This window comes from Sinohyriopsis cumingii, chromosome 12 (assembly GCF_028554795.1).
Source record: "Sinohyriopsis cumingii isolate HCF-2022 chromosome 12, ASM2855479v2, whole genome shotgun sequence".
Taxonomy (NCBI): domain Eukaryota; kingdom Metazoa; phylum Mollusca; class Bivalvia; order Unionida; family Unionidae; genus Sinohyriopsis; species Sinohyriopsis cumingii.
Genome location: NC_142972.1, coordinates 51,169,599 through 51,189,277, shown reverse-complemented (window position 1 = coordinate 51,189,277; position 19,679 = coordinate 51,169,599). Strand labels below are relative to the sequence as shown.

The 19,679-nt window shown below is 33.0% G+C and overlaps 1 protein-coding gene across 3 annotated transcripts; it reads left to right on the top strand.

The window, feature by feature from the left end:
- The first annotated feature begins 2,432 nt into the window (after positions 1 to 2,432).
- Positions 2,433 to 18,465, top strand: LOC149786433 (uncharacterized). 3 transcript variants are annotated; one of them, XR_016424920.1, is made up of 11 exons: positions 2,433 to 2,556; positions 6,152 to 6,221; positions 6,957 to 6,987; positions 9,473 to 9,636; positions 10,027 to 10,181; positions 11,344 to 11,483; positions 11,829 to 11,901; positions 12,468 to 12,642; positions 13,155 to 13,284; positions 13,894 to 14,011; positions 18,326 to 18,465. XR_016424920.1 is itself a non-coding variant. In XM_089976874.1 (11 exons), the coding sequence occupies exons 3-11, from the start codon at positions 6,168 to 6,170 to the stop codon at positions 13,959 to 13,961; spliced, it is 990 nt and encodes a 329-aa protein (XP_089833000.1). In that variant the 5' UTR covers positions 2,475 to 2,556; positions 3,852 to 3,927; positions 6,152 to 6,167; the 3' UTR covers positions 13,962 to 15,322. The 3 variants fall into 3 exon arrangements, 2 of the variants coding, with proteins under 2 accessions (XP_089832999.1, XP_089833000.1); XM_089976874.1 differs by lacking the exon at positions 18,326 to 18,465 and adding an exon at positions 3,852 to 3,927 and having other exon boundaries at positions 2,475 to 2,556; positions 13,894 to 15,322; XM_089976873.1 differs by lacking the exon at positions 18,326 to 18,465 and having other exon boundaries at positions 13,894 to 15,322.
- Positions 18,466 to 19,679: the final 1,214 nt, after the last annotated feature.

The window sequence follows — 19,679 nt, the reverse complement described above, 5'->3', positions numbered from 1 at the left end:
GTTTCTCTCCTCAGCTCCACCTCTGAAATGGACATCTGGATCTACAACGTCTTTCTCGCTCTCTGACTTGCTTCTCTCTTCTAAAGACGGCTGATTTCTCCGGAGGAGTGGGTAAGGGAAGTTCAGGGCAGTGTGTCACCGGGGCGATACATGAAGAGAAGGTCCAGGTACGTGATAACAGGTGCATTCTAACCAGTTCGACTTTTGGAAGGGTTCACCATGCATAAGTAGCAATTGAGTGGTCAGTGGGTTCCCGCCAAATTCTTGGGATAGTTAACTTTATGGCTGTCCTATCCCCTCTCTACCATCCTACAAAATAAAATACATTTATTTCACCCATGACTAATGTGTAAGAGATTTTCGCAACAGTTAGTATATATGATATATTTTTTCAATAACATTGAAAATTATAAAATATTAAAAAATTAACATCTTTTACAATGTTAAACATTTTATCAAATTTTATAACCTAAAATACCGAGTAACAATTATCCTTCTTAAATTCCAGGGTTTGTCTTTATCCCCAAGAGGCATGCCGAAATACACTTTGTAGGCTTCACACATCTTAGCAGTGGTTCGAATGAATACGCTACGCTCTTGTCTTGATAAATTGGCCGCAGACATAGCAAAATGCGTTTACCGGATGCTTGCAGCCACTTGATACCATCTCAGAAAAATGCAGATATGTATCCACTTAGGAAGCTGGAACTAAAGTGAAATGGTGGGCTTAAGGCCCTAGTATTTATACTACAGTTTATATCAATGGAAAGTGCTAGAAGTTACTCCAAGTTTAATCCTTCTGGAATGTTTAGAAAATAGGTACATTTCAAAATATCAATGTCCTGGTCACAAAAGCAAAGTTTGTGGGGAATGATAATCATTTTCTATACTTCTGAGGAATACGCAATTAGGAAATAACACATACTACACAGGCATAAAAACAAATTGTTTCAGCCTTATACACGGCTGCTGGAGGAGTATCCATCGTTATGAATACACCATCGTTATGAATACACCATTTCGCACAGCCGACTTAACCTCAGTACTACTTTACAGGTGATATTCATTAATGTATTCACAAACAAAATCGGTTCCACTCTGCTCAGTATATCACACAAAAGCACTACCGTCATTATGTATGATTCTAACCAGCTGATGAAAACGTCGACAAAACCATTTTTATGTACTTGGCAACTTTAATAGTCACGATGCAATTATTGTTGCATATTTATCAACGAGAGAGGGAGTAAATGATCACACTTTGTTTCAAGACGCAATCTTTGCTTTTAATGCCAAAAGGTATACAAATAGTACTAAGATGTGCCTGGCTTGGCGATCAGTATTAAAACGTTATCGTTAGGACTAGTCGACCTGGTGTCCGGATAACGTGAGTTGGACGTCATGATACACATGATGCCTCAGTGCTACATGTCACTATAAACTGCCACTCTCTAGACGTCGTACATGACTGAAAATTGTTAAAGCTACGTTATTAATCCGAACCCACAAACACACACACACAACTATATTTAATAAATTTTATAGCATGCACTAAACAAGTGAATACTAATTGATACTGGTCAATACTTTGGTTTTATTTTCTGTAGTATGCTGATAAGTAGTTTGTGATCATGTTTGCCCAGGCGATCCGGAGTCAGCGTGATATCAGTGTTTCTGTGTAAATATTTATACCTTTGGATAAATCAACAGATAAATACTAGGTTATGGAGTGTAATAATATCGTGATATCAGTGTCTCTGTGTAACGTTTGGCTCCATACCTTTGGATAAATCAACAGATAAACACTAGGTTAGGGGGTCTCAATATAATAACCATATTACTATTACCAGCTTCATGCCTAATTATATTATTTAAAGACATGTATAAAGTATAAAAATCTTAACTATAATGAAAATAAAAGTATATGAGGCTTTATACAAATAAGATGAAAATGGCATGTCATGTACAAATTAAAACAGTTTGGATGATTCCTACAAATTTGTATGCGCAATCAGCAGAAAAATTTAACAAATGGATTTTTTAATTTATTTTCGTTCGGAAACTGTTTACTCCAAGGACTGCCAATTAAAATTTTAGAATAAAGTGAATCTAACAAAGTGTACCGAAAACGTGCAGTATAAGAGCAGAAAACACATTATGTTTTGAAATATAAATCCAGGTACAGTTAGATACACGTTGGCAACATTGTATAGTAAATTTGGCCGCATAATGTTACATGGACATAAGCTGGCTTATATAGCATTAGTAATGATAATAAGCAGGGGATATTTGTCTAAAGTAAAATCATGGAACATGGTCGAACATATTAATAACTAGTGACGTCTCAGCCTGTCAATAATACCCATCATGTATTCCTGGAATCGCATCTATCACATGCATGATAACATCTGATGAACTAAGAGGCGGGACTGATTGCATATAAAGGTATAAAAGGGAGAAATAAGTTTGCGAATAAGTGAAAGTACACAGAAGAAAACTAAGAGAACTTCGACTCTCAAATCTAGATACACTAACTCCGAGCAGCGTTTGCTCCAGGCAAGTGATTCGTTTTTCACTGTTTTTATTATTATTTCATTTCTTTCTTAAAATTTAATTATGATATTTATTGTTTGAGTTCTGTTACAGTTTTCATACTTTTTTAATAATACGAACTGGACTTCATATTCCACGGGATTCATTTCATGAGGTCATATACCTCGAACATCGAGTTTATGTTACGCATGAACTGTTTTCCTTTCCATACATTAATGTAATGATATGTAACTCACTGGGAAGGGGCACATGCTACATTATTTATTTACAAGACCAGAGTATTATGCGTGGTTACAAACATGCCGAAATGAGCACAACAGTTCAAAAACATATGTAGAGAATTTAAGTATATTCCCACGGCGTTTTAGTGTGTAGAGTATTTAAATTTCATTATATGAAGGCATATCAATTTTCGAACACCCATGCAGATTTATAACAAATTCATTAACGTCCACAACATAAAAATTGTATCGGCGATTATTCTACAATTTTACCTAGAATCAGTTTGATACCTAAATCTATCTAGGAACATTATGGTATGGATAATCGATTACGGAATGATTGCACACATGCGTCCCTGGGCAGGTGAATGTCACCTTGGTGAGAAGAAAACTTTAGGCAATATTAACTAACAATTTGCACACAAACTCTGGTGAATGGAAACTGAATAGAAACATAATGGAATTTTAATATGGTTATCTTTACATCTGCTACATTTATTGTTGGAAAAGTTAACAAAGAAAGCTATAAATGCGTTCAGAGGAAGCAGTAGCCCCTGCCGGTAGTATAAACTGAAGCAATCTTTGTTTAAAATATAAATAAAAACTTTAAAGCCACGTTGTAAGTAAATGTCAATCAGATTATGTGAACCTGCTATTGAATTAATAACAGTAGAATTTACAATTTGCCTCGATGTAGTGCTTTAACAATAACGGAGAGTAAGCTAGATTCGTGATTCCTGGACAAATTTCGAATTGAACAGGAACCAACACATTTAATAAAATGATACCAAGCGAAGGAAAACGTGACTTATTGTTAGCTCGAAATAAAGTCCTTGAAGTACTCAAACAATATATTTATCATACTTATGGAGGTTCGTAAAGGGACCAATGTATGACCTCAGTAAGTGGTATACAATGACATCGCCAGGGCATTCTACCTCAAGATAACTCGTAATCAAACCAATGGAGACGTTAATTATTTGGGAATTCCTAGAATATTTACCGTCCTCTTTTGATACCAATCTATGCATATTGTGTACCTATATTTCCGTCTTTGAAATTTTTGTCTTCGTCCAGAAACAGATACGAGACTAACTTCATAACAAATAGGAACAAACTGAAATTATGTCTCCCAAATTGAATGCAGTAACTTGTAAGTATACAGTTTATAATTACTCTTTGTGAGCTCTAGAAAGGTAACGCTTTTATCTCCAAACAATAATAACAAACGCCGAAAAGATTTTCCTAGACTGTTCGTTTCACTTACAGAGTGTTAGATAAACATTTTACTACTAATACTACTACCTGCACTACTACTACTACTTCTACTACTACTACTACTACTAATGATAAAAATAATGATAGCAACATAATCAACAATAATAATGGTAATAAATAATTATATTTCTTTATAATATATCATGAATCACCATTACCCTGACCATACTGTTACAAGCCAGGGATCTTTACTTGACCGAGGGGTGTCAAAACCCTGGCGCGATTCTCGCTTGAAGTCATTAGTTTACCCCAACTTTCCAAAGACTTCCATACAACTTCAGTTCTAAATTAGAAAGCCCGACGTGTCCATTCTATGCCTAAATTTTACTAATGCAAGACCACAGATAAAACAACCTGCCAAATATATATCAACGGCACATCTGTATGGTTTCTCTTCATCAGGTTTCCGTACCGCCAGCCGTTCAAACTGTACTAGTATCCCCTACCACTGGGAACTATTTTAACTCCGCCACCTTAGGCCAGTCAATGTATGCTTTCCAGGCACATTTCGTCAATATTACTGCACCAATTTTGCCTCCATTGCGATTTAAACAGTATCTGCCAAGTCCGTTCTTATTTATTCCTTTATGTAATTTACCGGATTCCTACCGTAAATACTACTACTGCAGTCACACCACCAATGTAAACCATTAGCTTTTAATAGGGACTATGCTATTTCCAGGGCATTCATTCGGTTTGGCCTGAATTCACTACAGTGAACCATGGCATCATGGAAACTCACTAACACTTCACACCGTGACGTTTGCTCCTAGTAATTGGCTAATTATTTCGAGCTAAGGATATTTCCAATGCGCCAGTTCCAATAATCACACAAGTAATCACACAAATCTAAGAATTCCTTAAAACGGGGCGCCATAACCAAATGCGCATACTCTAACTTTGTGACAATACCAATCAACATTCTTCAGTTCTTCATCCAATATCAAATGTGCTTTTGATAAATGTAATTTGTTAAGACACCATTAAAATAAATTATCACATTTTTCTACCATAGTCATAATTTGTCCCATGCACAAAAAAACATAATATGAATACAACTATCGACCAATCCACCAATAAATCAATCCATCCATCCATCCATCCATCCATCCATCCATCCATCAATCAATCAATCAATCAACCAATCAGTAAATCAGTAACTCAATCAACCAACCAACCAACCAACCACTCAATCAAAATCAATCGTTTTCAGAATTAACCTATCATGCAATCCACACAAATCCCTTTTAAATCATTGAAAATTTGTCAGTTATTACATGTGCAAATTTGCCCATTCAGCAACTAACAGTGTATGCATATTGTATGTGTGTAAGCAGGTTTATAATGAAACTGACCGACGGTGTGTGCTATATGTACTTTGGTGTCTGATTATTGCTTTGTTAGATCTTGGGGATTATTGGTCGATTCTAGGGTTCGGCGTTGGTAAAGTATTTCACAAAGCGAGAAATTAGACAATTTCTAGGACCAGGTCATCGTGTACAGTACTCACCAGATTTTATGATAGCATTGATTAGTTTTGAAAAATGGGCCCTCTCTGAGTTCTTAAAGTAAAGAATTCTTGAGATAATATCATGTAAAAGGCGTTAGTAACTTTAGATAGAAATAATTCATTGCGCAAGCTATTTTTATTGCGTCTTTTCTTTGCTGCGTTCTGTCAAATACCAATAATAGGCTTGTAAAGCGTTATTGAATGAATAAAAAGAAACTGAAACAAGCAAAACTATGCAAATGTGAAATTCAGGTTTTGTGATGTGTGGTAATTAGATGATTATATTAAATTGGATTTAGCATTTGCGCGTCTCAGAATGATGCGGTTGACAAAGACTGTTATACTGAGATCCGCAATGAGCCACATCCTAAGCTCATGATGGTATAGTTTGGTTATCTCGGTATTGAGACGCCTTGTGTGTAAGTGTAATAATATGACGTTCGAATAGAGAAGACTCATTCCCTAGTAATATATTTCAATTTGAACACAGCTTTGCACATTTTACAAGTTGAATTAAATCACTCACAAGTAAAGGAATAACAAACATTCTGGTGATTTGTTTAGCTATGAACTTTGCTTTATTTTAAAGACTGAGAAGCTTAAAGATGTCTCATGCCGTAGTCCTGCTTGTAGCTTTTGCGTGCCTTGCTTCAGCAAAGGTAATTACTTTTGAAACGGCAGTATTTATATTAAATAGCACATAATCGTTGGTGTTGTACTTCGTCTTGTTAATGTGTGCGACATCTTCATATTCTTTGCAAACTTAATTATATATATATATATATATATATATATATATATATATATATATATATATATATATATATATATATATTTATATTTATATGTATGTCTGTCTGTATGTATGTGTGTGTTTGTGTGTATCTGTGACATACCGTTATGTCCTACAGTTGTATTCCTCGTATTTTCTTTTTATCTTACAGTTTGGCTGTCTTTGAAACATTTTCCCGTTACGTTATATTTGATATGCATTCCGTCAAATGACTATATATGTAAATATTAGGCTTTAAGAATCACAGAGAACAGTATTTTACTGTAATAATGCAAGTGAACTGGGTACCATATTGGAGACATTTAAAATTTTCTTCTTCCCTCGTTTAATTTTGTATGTTTATTCTCCTCTTGTGTCCTTTGTATATATTCGAATTTGATTTTAATGTATAAAAGATTAATTTATTAATGCACTCTTAGGCAACTTTATTTAACCAAAAATGTTACATGTTGGTTTATCATTAACCACCATTTTCAAATATTTGAAATATCGATGTTTGAAACATTAAATTCATTTTATATCATCATTGGAAATAAAACACTTCTTTGAATGATATCTTTTAAAGTCAATCATTCATACGCATATTTATACTCTTTTTCAGACACAAATTGATGGCGAGAACTTGACGTATGGTAATGTGTTTCTGTATTTTAAACTCATTCAATAATATTTGCTTCACACATTGATATAGGTTGAAAATACAATCAAAGCTGAGATTTGTTGTTCTTATGTCTTCAGTCAAACCGACAAACAGTCTGAAATCACTATATATAACACCACCGTTAAAATACAGATTTCTATTACAATATTCGTCATTACACACTAATATACAATAAGTGGAAAGCTACCTTTTCCAGACGTATCCAAAGCGGCATTTGAGGTGAATGTTTATAGTGAAATCAATTTTTACTTTGTATATAGCGCGTAAATTACACCAGCTGATTTGAGCGAGTGGTTTATGAGAGCAAGAATTTAAATGGGAGAAAATGATGTTGTCCGTTTCAAATATTCTATTGATTTGGAAGGACATTAGTACTTTGAAATTAAATTTGTACATCATCTGCTTCAAATATTACTTGTAAATCGAAATGTCTATTGTTGATTCAACTCACGTCGTGGAATATTCTTTTCACTCTCATTGTTTGAACGGCCTCTTCTGAATCATAATAAAATAAAATCATTTATTCGTTTCTCAATCCGAAATGTTTTTACCAAAATAGGTAATTATTTAATAAATGTTTTGTGAAACTGCTTAAATAATAGCCAATAATTGCTCGTCAAGACTCGTCAAAACATAACATTATTCAGATCGGTTAATAATTAAATATCAGATTCATAACATCATGGCATCATCTATAATTAGCTCCTTTTTGTTTTTGAAGAAAATGAAATGCTAATTTAAAGAGTTTTTCTACCGACAATAATACAAGGTTAATTAACTGAGTGTTGATGAAAACAATGTCCTTGCTCATGTGGCATAGAAGACACTTGCATTTTCATGAATTATTTGCAAACTGACGTTCGGCCGAGTACTTGTCTAAACATTTTTCCTATCACTTATCTTAAATGTTAGGCACATTTCGCACAGTTAGTATATTGTTGGATCGCGTATTGCATATGATGTGGCTATTTCTTTGACATTTGTTTTATTTAATTTTTCTTCGGCCAGGAGGAAAAACTTTATTCTTGTTAGTATTTTCCTGACCAAATCCTTGACTTACATGCAAAATATTTATCTTTTCAGCTAGACAGATTATTTACTTGCTTAATAATTTAATACACGCTATTTATTAGAGCTCCTATAGAACATGCACTTTTAAAACAAATGGACTCTTGAAATTGTTTTAATAGGTACTTTGATAGCAATATACTAATTTACATGTAAACGTTTAGTTTTTGATTGAAATTTTACATTAAAATTATGTATATCAGGAGCAGAAAGAAGATGACACCAAAACAATTAATTGCCGAAATTGTATGCTCAATACAAAATATAAATTGAAAATTGTATGCCTTTATGATTGATTTCCAGTTGCTTGTGAACCTTTCAATTTATTTGTTTTGTCCCTTCCTAAAGTAATTTTTTAAAATTAGTATGCATTGTAAATCATCAAAGGCCTTGATTAAAACTATATATATATATATATATATATATATATATATATATATATATATATATATATATATATATATATATAAGTGTTGTGAGGCACAAACGGTTAATAAACTTTATTTGCCGCAAGTTGGTCACTAACCAGATTTTTTAATTTTAAACTTTAAATTTAATTAAAAAATTACTTATTAATCAACCTAATCACGTGATATTGATCGGTTCTTGAAAATTGTATTACTGCATCATCTAGAAGAATCCACATGGACTCCTGGTCATTTCAATTAAGTCATCATTCTGTAGTTATATTAACCTAACAAAGTATACATTATTAATTACCTATATATTTAATGACTACTATTATATCTAAACAACATATGCATCACGTTTTAGGGCCCAACAACGGGGATTCAGACAGTTTATTTATATCATCTGCAATTATGACCTTGGTGGTGTAGGGTTATATGATACGCTTTGGTTCATGACCTCTACCAAATAGCTCAATTTCGTGTACATGTAGGTATCTGTCTATCTAACAATGTTTTATGTGATATGGTATCGAAATTGCAGCGACTTTAGGTTGTTTTATGAGTTACTGTTTTATTACATATTGCTGTTATTGTTTGATTTGGCAAGAACGTCTTGGGGCACAGTATAAATAACAAGGGTCCCAGTGCTTGCACACCATAACCATAATAACCTTACTGCGACAACCAGACTGAGATAAGAAAAGTAAGGTTAGCAAATCAGCTAGATTTCCTTATCGCATAGGTGAGAAATATATGTCAATGCATATACTTGTTAGAATTCCATTAAAGTTAACTATACCTTGGCGTATATGTGCTTTGTAATAATGTGTTCACATGGACTGGTTGCTTCATTCATTGGACCAATCATCCCATGGATGAACATATTACTAAGTGGAGAGAGATATATCAGGTAGATCGACTGAATGATTTATACAATGCTTGATTGATTCTATTGTTATTAATAACTTTTATATTCAGCGTGCACACATGACAACAAAATTATCATAAATGGATCTCGCAGCTATGGATCGATCTACGCTGAGCCGAAGTTTGTGAACCTATCGCAAGGTATAGAGGAGTGCAATGTCACAAAAAACGTTTCAGAGGCATGGGTAATATTCACAGTACAAGGCTGTGATGTGGTAGGTAGCTTTCCCCGCTTTTAAATTGTTGCACATAAAGAGCTTGACAAGTTGATGCAAGTTCTTAATAAAACTGATTATAGACACATACACGCACATACACATACATTCATACAAACATAGAGACTATTAGATAGATATATAGATAGATAATACATACATGCATACAACCATACAACCATACGAACTATGTATTTTCAAAAAAATGATTAATCTCACATTCTCACGTAATATAATTATTACATACAACGTTCATATTTAAGCTGCTATTCGAATCATAAATAGACAGCATGTTTTAGATGATTTAAATCTTTAATATCATTTCAGTTAAGTTATATCTATGTTGTTGACCCTAAGAATGAATCTTAATCATTGGTTTTACTTTTTCAGAATGAACCAGTCCTTATTATTGTAATGCAGGATCAGCAAGAAACACGCAATGATATGGTAATGGGAGGTAAAGGTGTGACTAAGTATGAATTGAAATGCAACCAGATCCGTCTTGGTGGATGGAATATGACTCAGATATTTGAAATTAACGAAACGTAAGCATGTATATTTAATCGTAACCTTATTTTATGCATCTTAATTTCTTAGACCATTTTTTAATTTAGGTCACTAGAGATTAATGTGCAATGGTGGAATTCCTTCTAAATGACACTGCATATTATCACACAAATAAGAAACAACTTAAAGAAGCACAAATTTGTGTTTAATTATCAATTACATCACGTGCAGATTACTGATAATCTACCGACAAGGCAGATGCTCATATGTTATTGTTTAGTTTTATGTTTTATAAGTTTCAATAAAGTTGCACCATTTTGTGACCTAATGTTGGACCTAATCACCTTGTTTACAAGAATATTTGCATACGGACATTCCAATTTTATATCAGTTGTACTGGTTGTCGAGTAACATATAGTATTTATAGTTTGTATCCCTAGACCTAATACTGATTATCATTCTTTTGCACTATAAACTATTTTGTGTTGATGATAAGGAAAGCTTGTGGATGGAGTCAAATGCACGGTAGCAGCAATAGTTAAAGTTACTAATAAACACTGCAAAGTAGCTTGCTGTAATGTTTGATTATAAGCATTTGCTATGAACCAAATTAGAATTATGTATCTTAATATGTTCCTTGCAATCTTCAAAATCATGAAGTTGTCATTTGCAAGGGGTGTCCTGTGTATTTTATATAGACTTCATAATAAGTAATCAAACGTGGAAGTCAACAGGAAAATATAGAAATATAGCTCCTGCTGTAGTTTCTACAACGACGATGTTGGATAATGATTCAAATTCTAATTGACGCACACAGCTTCCCTTTGAGCCCATTTTTTCCAACTTTAATGAATGGTTCTGGTTTTATTATTCTTACTTTTTTTAATTCAAATTATATATTTAATGTTAATTATTTTAATATACCGGTACATGGTTTTTTCTCATTAATTGCAAAAAGGAGGAAAACACTCTTGGACTTAAAATATTGACTGACATTATTTTACGGAACAGAATAGCATCACAAAAAGCTATGTAATTAACTAAACTATTTATTATTAGGATTGACACCTCAGAATCAATATTCATACGTTCATAAATTTAGAATTGCATTATATTTTATATTCTTGTTCTTGACGCTGATTGTTATTATCAAAATATAAATGTATTTGATAAGTATCTGTTTCAATTGTTAATATGCAGAGATACATTGATAACTAACAAAAAGCACCAAACGGAAGTCAACGTATCAATGAAGATTTTGAATAAAGACCACGGGCAACTCAGTGCAAGTTCACCCGTCATTATTGGAACAGAACTGTATCTCCTCATATCGGCAAACAGTGAGTAATTCAAAACAATTCTATAATCTTAACATTTTTGGAAATGGATTCAAGGAGATGTGGTTAAAAAATGAGAGATGTGATATAACAACACACACACACACACACACACACACACACACAAACACACACACACACACACATATATATATATATATAGAGAGAGAGAGAGGGAGAGAGAGAGAGAGACAGACAGACAGACAGAGTTTGACTTTCAATTTTCTCCTTAACCATATATCCTAAAATTAAATCAATGGGAATATAATGTTTATATGGGGGAGGGTAACTCATTCTAAACATTTTAATGAGATCCTTTGACTAAAATTGGACTTTTATGTATTATAGATGGGTTCGCCCTCTTCGTACAGAGCTGTATAGCCAGTGATGGAACACATATCAAAACCTTATCACATGACGGGTATGGATCTGCTTGATTTTTGACGTTCCAACATTACGTTGTTGGTAACATAAAGACAATGACACCGTTTAACAAATATGGCATCGTGTCGAACTTTAAACTGTCGTCAAAACAATCTAAATGGAACGGTTGTGGATTGATATGAAAAAAGTTTGCTGCTAATCTTATTTTAAAGAATAATTATTGTAATCATAATGTAGAAGCAACCTTGTACTTATTTGCTTTTACGCAATTTTTAGAAAGATCAAAATATAATTCGGATAGCCATTGCTGAGCCCACTACAACATATACGAAAATTAAGATCTTGACCACGAACGAGCTAAGATCTACTAAAATTTGAAACTAATTTGAAGGCATGATGCTATATCTTTTAGACCAGAAACAAATATCTTTATTGTAGTACCTATCCATGGATGACGAATTTTAAAGCTCTATTTTTATGATATAATATAATATAATATTGTTTTCTTGCATACTTTCATATTTTGTTGTGCCTAGTGCCTGCACGTAGTAACATCGTTTTATTTGTAGAGAAACATAAATCCTTTCTCATTATTTCTAACAGGGCGACCCTTGATGACTCTGTTATTTCAAACTTTTCGCATGTGACTAACGAACAATTTAGTGCAATGGAAGCTTCCTTGTTTGCTTTCCATTTCCGGAAATCAAACATAATCTTTATTAACTGTACAATCACAGTCTGCCAGGATGATGACAACAGTTGTTCTTTCAGTATCCAAGTATGTATGACTGGAATCTGATATTATATTTATTTAGTTACTCACTTTTTTATTTTCTACATTGTTATATCATATTGAAACAGTTGATACGCATTTTCTGCAATATAAGCCGTTTACTTGGTAATTCAATTGGTCAGCAATAAACTGACAACGAACAGTGCGAAACTAGTATCTAGCTAGCATGTACGCTTTCGATTTTCCAATGAGTCTTTGTCAAATCGTATATATATATATATATATATATATATATATATATATATATATATATATATATATCAGTTATCTGTTACTATATGTAATGTATGAGGAACAACAACTCTGTTCAGGGTATAAGTAAATGTTATTAATAACGTTTCCAATCATGTTATAAACATTAAAGGCACTACATTGTTTAGCTTTCTTCAAGAATACTGACACCAATAATATGCTCAATTTGTTTCTGACTAAGCGGACACTCATATTTCTGACCAAGCTGATACTCAGGCTTAGATGTGTCTTTTATATATTCACAGAACAATAGTAGAAGAAGGAAAAGATTTGCACTCGTGCAACATCAGACACAAACTTTGACGACATCTCTACATGTTATATCTTCCTACATAGATAAAACTGACAGTTCGTTTGAGTCAGATGTATCTACGGGTAATGTCATCTGTATTAAAAGTCCGAATAATGCTTCATTCAACTGATAAAGTTTCTAATTGTTTCATGTTACTCAGTGATAATAAAAATCTCTGTGTTGGCTACTAATAATTATTGAAAGTTGAAAGATGAAAGTGAATAATGGTAATTTTCATATGCTGTAAACACTATTGGATCAGTGCTTAACTTACCATTTAATCTCTGAACCACTCCATTATCACGAAATATGCATACAAATATCCCTTGAAGATATATGTCATTTCTTGACAATGAAAGTGAGAGGAGAGGGCACATGTTGTTTTTTCAATACTTGGTAAGTTTGATTATGAATATTGTAATGAAAGTGTTTTTATCTTACCAAAAAGACAACACTCAGTATAAAAAAGATCCGAAAGTGAAGAATCTATATTTTACATATCATTATTTGTAGCATAAAATATTTTTGATTAAATCTATATAACACTTAACGGAACACTAGATGGCAAGGAAATAATGTATATATAGCTAATTGTAATTGTTTTAATATTCTTTTCTTCACGAGTTTATGTTTGAAATGTACGCGGACGGAAATGAGCAATTCTCACTAATGATATGTATTTGTCATTGCAGGGTCAAGATCAGTGGTTGTTCCCTTGGTCCTCTGTGTGGCATTCGGTTTTGTTAGGATGCGACTATAACAAGTTATTGCAAGCGATAGACATTCCAGTTTGATCCAGAGAAAGTGTTGGTAATTTGCGATTAGTTTGTAATTTTTCGCTGAAATCGTCTAAATACTGAATGTGCAATAAGAATGTTGAAACCTAAGTATTCTTTCCAAGTTAATTTTGAAAAAAATAATCTTCTACGACGTTAGATATAGAACATAAGCCATGCACTCATAATTTCTGGCATCGTCTGAAAATTAAATTGAATGTTTTAAACTAATCGTAGTTCCCTTTCTCTAAGAGAAATGGAATGCACAATTGCAAAGGGAAGAAAAGAAAGCAAACATTCATTATTTCTCAGGACAAAAAGCAAACAATAAATCCCGGTGATAGATCCTATTAGCGTGCATCTCGGATGGCAATGTCTTGTCATAGAGAAAATGATCAATATGTATCAATCAAATTCACACAGATTTAAGAAGCAGTGAAGAGAGCGTAGGTTATTAAGGGTATGATTCTACAATTCCCGAAAGGTATGCTCATCGTTGCTATAATCTCTGTCTCCAAAAATATGTTAGGGTCAGCGCAAGGAGCATCTCGAGTAAAGGAGAACATGTAATAATCAAGTTTTAAACATAATGCGTTTATTGTCCTTGTATTATCATTGTGACACCTGAATGTCAGAATAATAAAAACGAGACGATACAGAATTTAAAAATTCATAAATATATTGTTTTACATTTGCTTTAAGATTTGTGCATGATGATTTTACAAGCAACTATCATAAACTCTTACTTACGGCTAAAATGCCAAGTCTAAATTTGCGCGGAATTCGGGTTGTGCCTGTAGAGAAATTCCAAAACTAAATAGCGCCTCCCAGATGTTTAGACGATTTTTAATACGTTTTGAACACAATAAATGTAATTTTCGATTTTCAGATAGTTTCTATGTCGCAATAATTAAAGCCTCATCATTTGGCAATTTTTTGTAAAACAAATGCAGCTACCATTTTATGGAACGAGCTATCAAATTACATTAGAGATCAATGAAACATTAGTTCAATGAGGTCTTTAGTTCCGTAATGCAATTGCAAATACTGTAAATGTAATATCCATAAATAATACACTCACTCCCACTATGTTTAGTTCTAATGATTGTGTCAGCATTTGTGGTTTATCTCTTCATGTCTTTTGTACTAATAAAGTGCCCTATTGTTAGCTCCTTTCTTTTTAAGTAAAGCGTAAGCTGCATCACATCATGATTTTTCGTCCTAATTAGGCGTTTCTGTATTTATTTTAAATTTCAATTCTGAATGATAATTATAACGTTTGTAATAATCCTAATATGAGTTTCTTTAATTTATCATAGATATTAAATTTACGTCTACTCGCTGACTTTTAGAACCTTTGCTGGTTTGTCTTAAGTCAGGCGTAGTGTGTTGTGACTAATTTTGAATTTATACGGTGTAATGTGTTTGGATATCTTGCTAATCATCCTCGTTGTAATGCCTTACTTGTTTTATATAATATCGGTAGAAAGCTCAGTAGATCTTAGGAAGAATTGTTGTTGTAAGCCATGGTGACTATAAATAAATCTTGTCTGATATCATCTCCAATCATCTTCTCTCCTATCATCTTATCTGATCTTATCTAATCTTACTTAATATTATCTTATCTTATATTATATTATCTAACCTTATTTCATCTCATTTCATTTCATCATCTCTTCGCATCTCGTCTCGTCCCGTCTCATCTTATCTTCTCTGATCTTGTCTTGTCTTGTCTTGTCGAATTGAATCGAATGGAGGGCACAAGCTGCTGTCAAAGGATACATTTAGCCGTGCCACCAAACCATCCAGTACTTCTTGTCAGATTTTGTATCTATATGACGTAGACAGAAAATGGCTTATTTGACGAGATGTAACAAGAGAGGAATTACACAAGACGCTAACAAATAAAACCCAACACATTATGTTTTGTACAATTATCACCTCATCAAATATTCACGTGCAAATTTCGTGACTTTCAGAAGGATTCATTGAGCTACGTCATCTGAAATTACTGGCATCGGTGCTAAGAAAAACATTTGGAATGTGTTCTCGATATGTTTATATGTCAGTGATGTGGTGAAACATTGTGTAATGCCAGCTTATTTGACGTCCTCTGACCGGAATCAAATGAAGGGCTTTATACTTTGATATTCTTTCGTCTGGAAAATGTGTTTGCTTTTTGACCATGACACAAAATGGGTATTGGGAAGGGTCTTTTGGATCTAAGCAATGTAATTTTGGAGTGCTTTACAAATATTATAAAAATATGTACAGAATTTGGTGTTAGTTTAACAGCAGCCTCAGTATTAGTAATGTGCCAGACTTAGAGCCGCTATACATTTAGCATTTGGCCATTCTTACGTTCAAGACCTCAGGAAAAGTAGTGAAAGATCTTAAATCAATGAAATATATAAAGTGTTAACATTGAAACAAACCAAAAACACATTTATTGTATTCAATAATACTATTTTGAACAAACTGCGTTTTACTCGTACACGCACAGAGCAATGTACATGCAATTACTCAATTACACACAAAAACCTTTTCTGTATTATATAAATATCTATCACGCACGTACATTTCTGGTGATATATGTCATTGAAAAGCATATATATATATATATATATATATATATATATATATACTGTCCAGAGTTTTAAAAATATAATTGGTACATGCATTCCATTTTGATAGTTCGCCACTCGTTCGAAAGCAAAAGATGTAGTAATATTTGATTTTAACAAAAGCAGATGAACAATTATCCACAAACTTTCTATTTCATACACAGTTTACGTACCATTAAACATAAAAGCAATGCATTCTTCATCTACAGTAGTGTATGATAAACCAAACGCTTATATATTTACAGATGTATGAAATAATGTGTACAAATATGTTCCAGTTTTCTGTTATGTCTCTGGCAAATGGGACACAATTAATCTGTCATCAAGTTCATTGTATATAATAAATCATTTCTATGAAGATTCATACGACAAAGTCTATACTTAAATATTGTAATTTGTTTATTTTGTGCACTAGAAAGTGATAGGATATCACACAATTTAAAATTGTTTTACAATACTATCAGATTTTGCCGTTTTATTTGATGTACATACCATTACTTTATTTTCATACTTATAAACATATAATATGCATATTCAGAATTTGTCCTTTTAATCAGTTATGACACGGTACACCCCATTCTTTCCTTTAATTACTGTTTAAGTATAAAATGGATGTCTATACTACATTTTCCATTTCCTGCAGAATACAAAAATACGTACCGGATAAAGATGTATTTGTTATGTGCATTTAATTTGCATTAGTAATTGGATTTTATCCATGATTGTACGTCAAATATAATAAATGGTGTGTGGTGTGATCTTTACCCATAATTGAAATTATGAGTCTATATGCCTAACGTCATGTTTACGTGATTTTGAGTTCTAGATGCTTCATTGATTCTGACTCTAGACTAATCCAGAGACAATCTGGTTTACAGTTTGATGAAACGTTCCATTAATTTGGAGCATTTTCAGAAAATGGTTAGCTCGACACAGGTCAAGTGGGGATCATCTATATATAAAATATCTACTACTTAGAACGTTCTGGGAATGAACTTTTGCCCCTCATCATGGTCTTCATTATGTGACTTAGTATTTATTTTAAGGGACAGGTAAACACCAATTCTTCATTACTATCTTAACACTCAAAGTGGAATTAACCTTTATCCTTGCTTTCAGTTCTTATTTGAGAGGATTATGTATTTAAATTATTCACTGGAAGTACAAAGTGCTCATTGTTTCGGACAAAATCAATATTTTTTAGTTATTTTGAATTCATTGCAGGACATTTAGAATTTTATCATTATAAAACATCAAGACTCTTGCGCATTAGCACATTAGAGATTACTGGTACATCAGCACAATCAGCATTGGAATTCATTCTGAGCACCGCTGTATATGTGGGCATGTATTGAAACTTTTAGAAATATTTGGGATTTTGCATATTATCTTCAACCACATATGTTTAACTTGTATATCTGATGAGTTCGCAGGATATTTCTATCCGCAATGTTTTTCCACAGTGTTTCATTTCTCATGTAATATATTCCCACAAACATAAGTACGATTTTCACATGAAAGGCAATACATATTTTAATAATGATTTCCATCTTGTATTAAAATACGAGAAAACTTTCTTGGGTCATTTCTTTTAAGGTTCTAAATAACAGATAATATCTAAGTTCAAGGCACAAATGTTTATAAAGACAGAACAAGTATCGCTTTTGACTCTTTTCTAACCTGAATATTCCAATTAAGAATTAAACTTTCTTGTTACATTTCAGTGACTAAAGCAATTGGGAGGAGAGGAGTATATGGCCTTAATGTCTCTCATTCTAAAGTTACCACTGAATTTACAATGTGAAAGTTGCCAAACTCCTTGCAGTTTTCATAAACGATTTTTTAAAAATATACGCTGAATATTTTTAAATAGATAATAATTCGAATAATGGATGGTATTTGTTTCCTGTATTTGTTGACGCTACAAAATAGTTAGTACGAATAGGGTTTATTCACTGAGATTTTGAGATTTTATACGTATTTGAACATTGTTACTCATGACCTGTTCAATATCTTCAGTTAACAATTGAACTCTCCTTCTATACATCTCCTCATCGTCATCATCATCATCACCACTATCATCTTTGTCGCCTTCGTTATTACTATTGATATTATTATTATTATTATTATTATTATTATCATTACTGGAAGCTTGCTACCTGTTACAAACCATAACATAAAGAAGCCTTTTTTTATATTTGTGGACTTTACAATCAATTTAAAATTGGAAAAAAGAGATAAAACAGTTCCGTCTACATTTAACTTTGAATTAAATGTATCAAATCATATCAAACAAGTTCGTGCACTTCACTGGCTATACAATACACGGCAGTTGTGGAACGGAAAATTACAATGCAAAAGGTACCTTTATCAAACAGAAAGAGACGTCTTGTGTTTGGGGTACGTAGGTGCAAAATGTCCCATCCTGATCTTAGTAAGTTTTGATTTTTGTGCTTTCTTCATCAATGACATAAATAGTTCATGCTGACGCAGAAAGAAAGCTCAAGCGAATTTGTTAGCGAGAATAGACCGTAGAAAATAAAGACATATCTTATCCATTGCTCATGCACACAACGGATTCACACCACACATTTTGGATATGTCTAGTATGGCGGAGTGACACTGATTGGTCCAAAGCGCTTGGATTTAGCGCCCACAGCCATCTCACTTCTTTCGGAGTGCTATTCTTTCTCGGGTTCTGGCTATGTGGGAATGCGAGAAAGCTTCCGTTGACTCAGTTGTTCCTACGAGTCTTCACGGGTTTGTCCATCCAGCGCCTGTACTCTCTAGGGAAATCACTTATAATTAATCAATAGTATAGTTGTAGCTGCTGATTGCCACCAATAGCAACCTGGCGATCACCAAATGATCACATTTTCGAAACATTTAAAATCTGCCAGGGTACCTGGAATCACCACTGAACACTGGCACAGACTGGCGTGCCCAAGAGCGAATATACTACCGAACTTCGTTTACAAATATGAACATTTCATACCTTCACTCAGTTTACACTTGGGCGAACTAGTTTCCGGAAGAGTCATCATCCTACGCTCTCTTGTGTAGGAAAGATTAAATGGT

Excerpts from the sequence above, each read along its gene's own strand:
- LOC149786433 (XM_089976873.1), top strand. The coding sequence starts at position 6,168 with ATGTCTCATGCCGTAGTCCTGCTTGTAGCTTTTGCGTGCCTTGCTTCA. Across the intron at positions 10,182-11,343 it reads ATATTTGAAATTAACGAAAC|AGATACATTGATAACTAACA; the intron begins GTAAGCATGTAT and ends GTTAATATGCAG. Across the intron at positions 13,285-13,893 it reads TGAGTCAGATGTATCTACGG|GGTCAAGATCAGTGGTTGTT; the intron begins GTAATGTCATCT and ends TTGTCATTGCAG.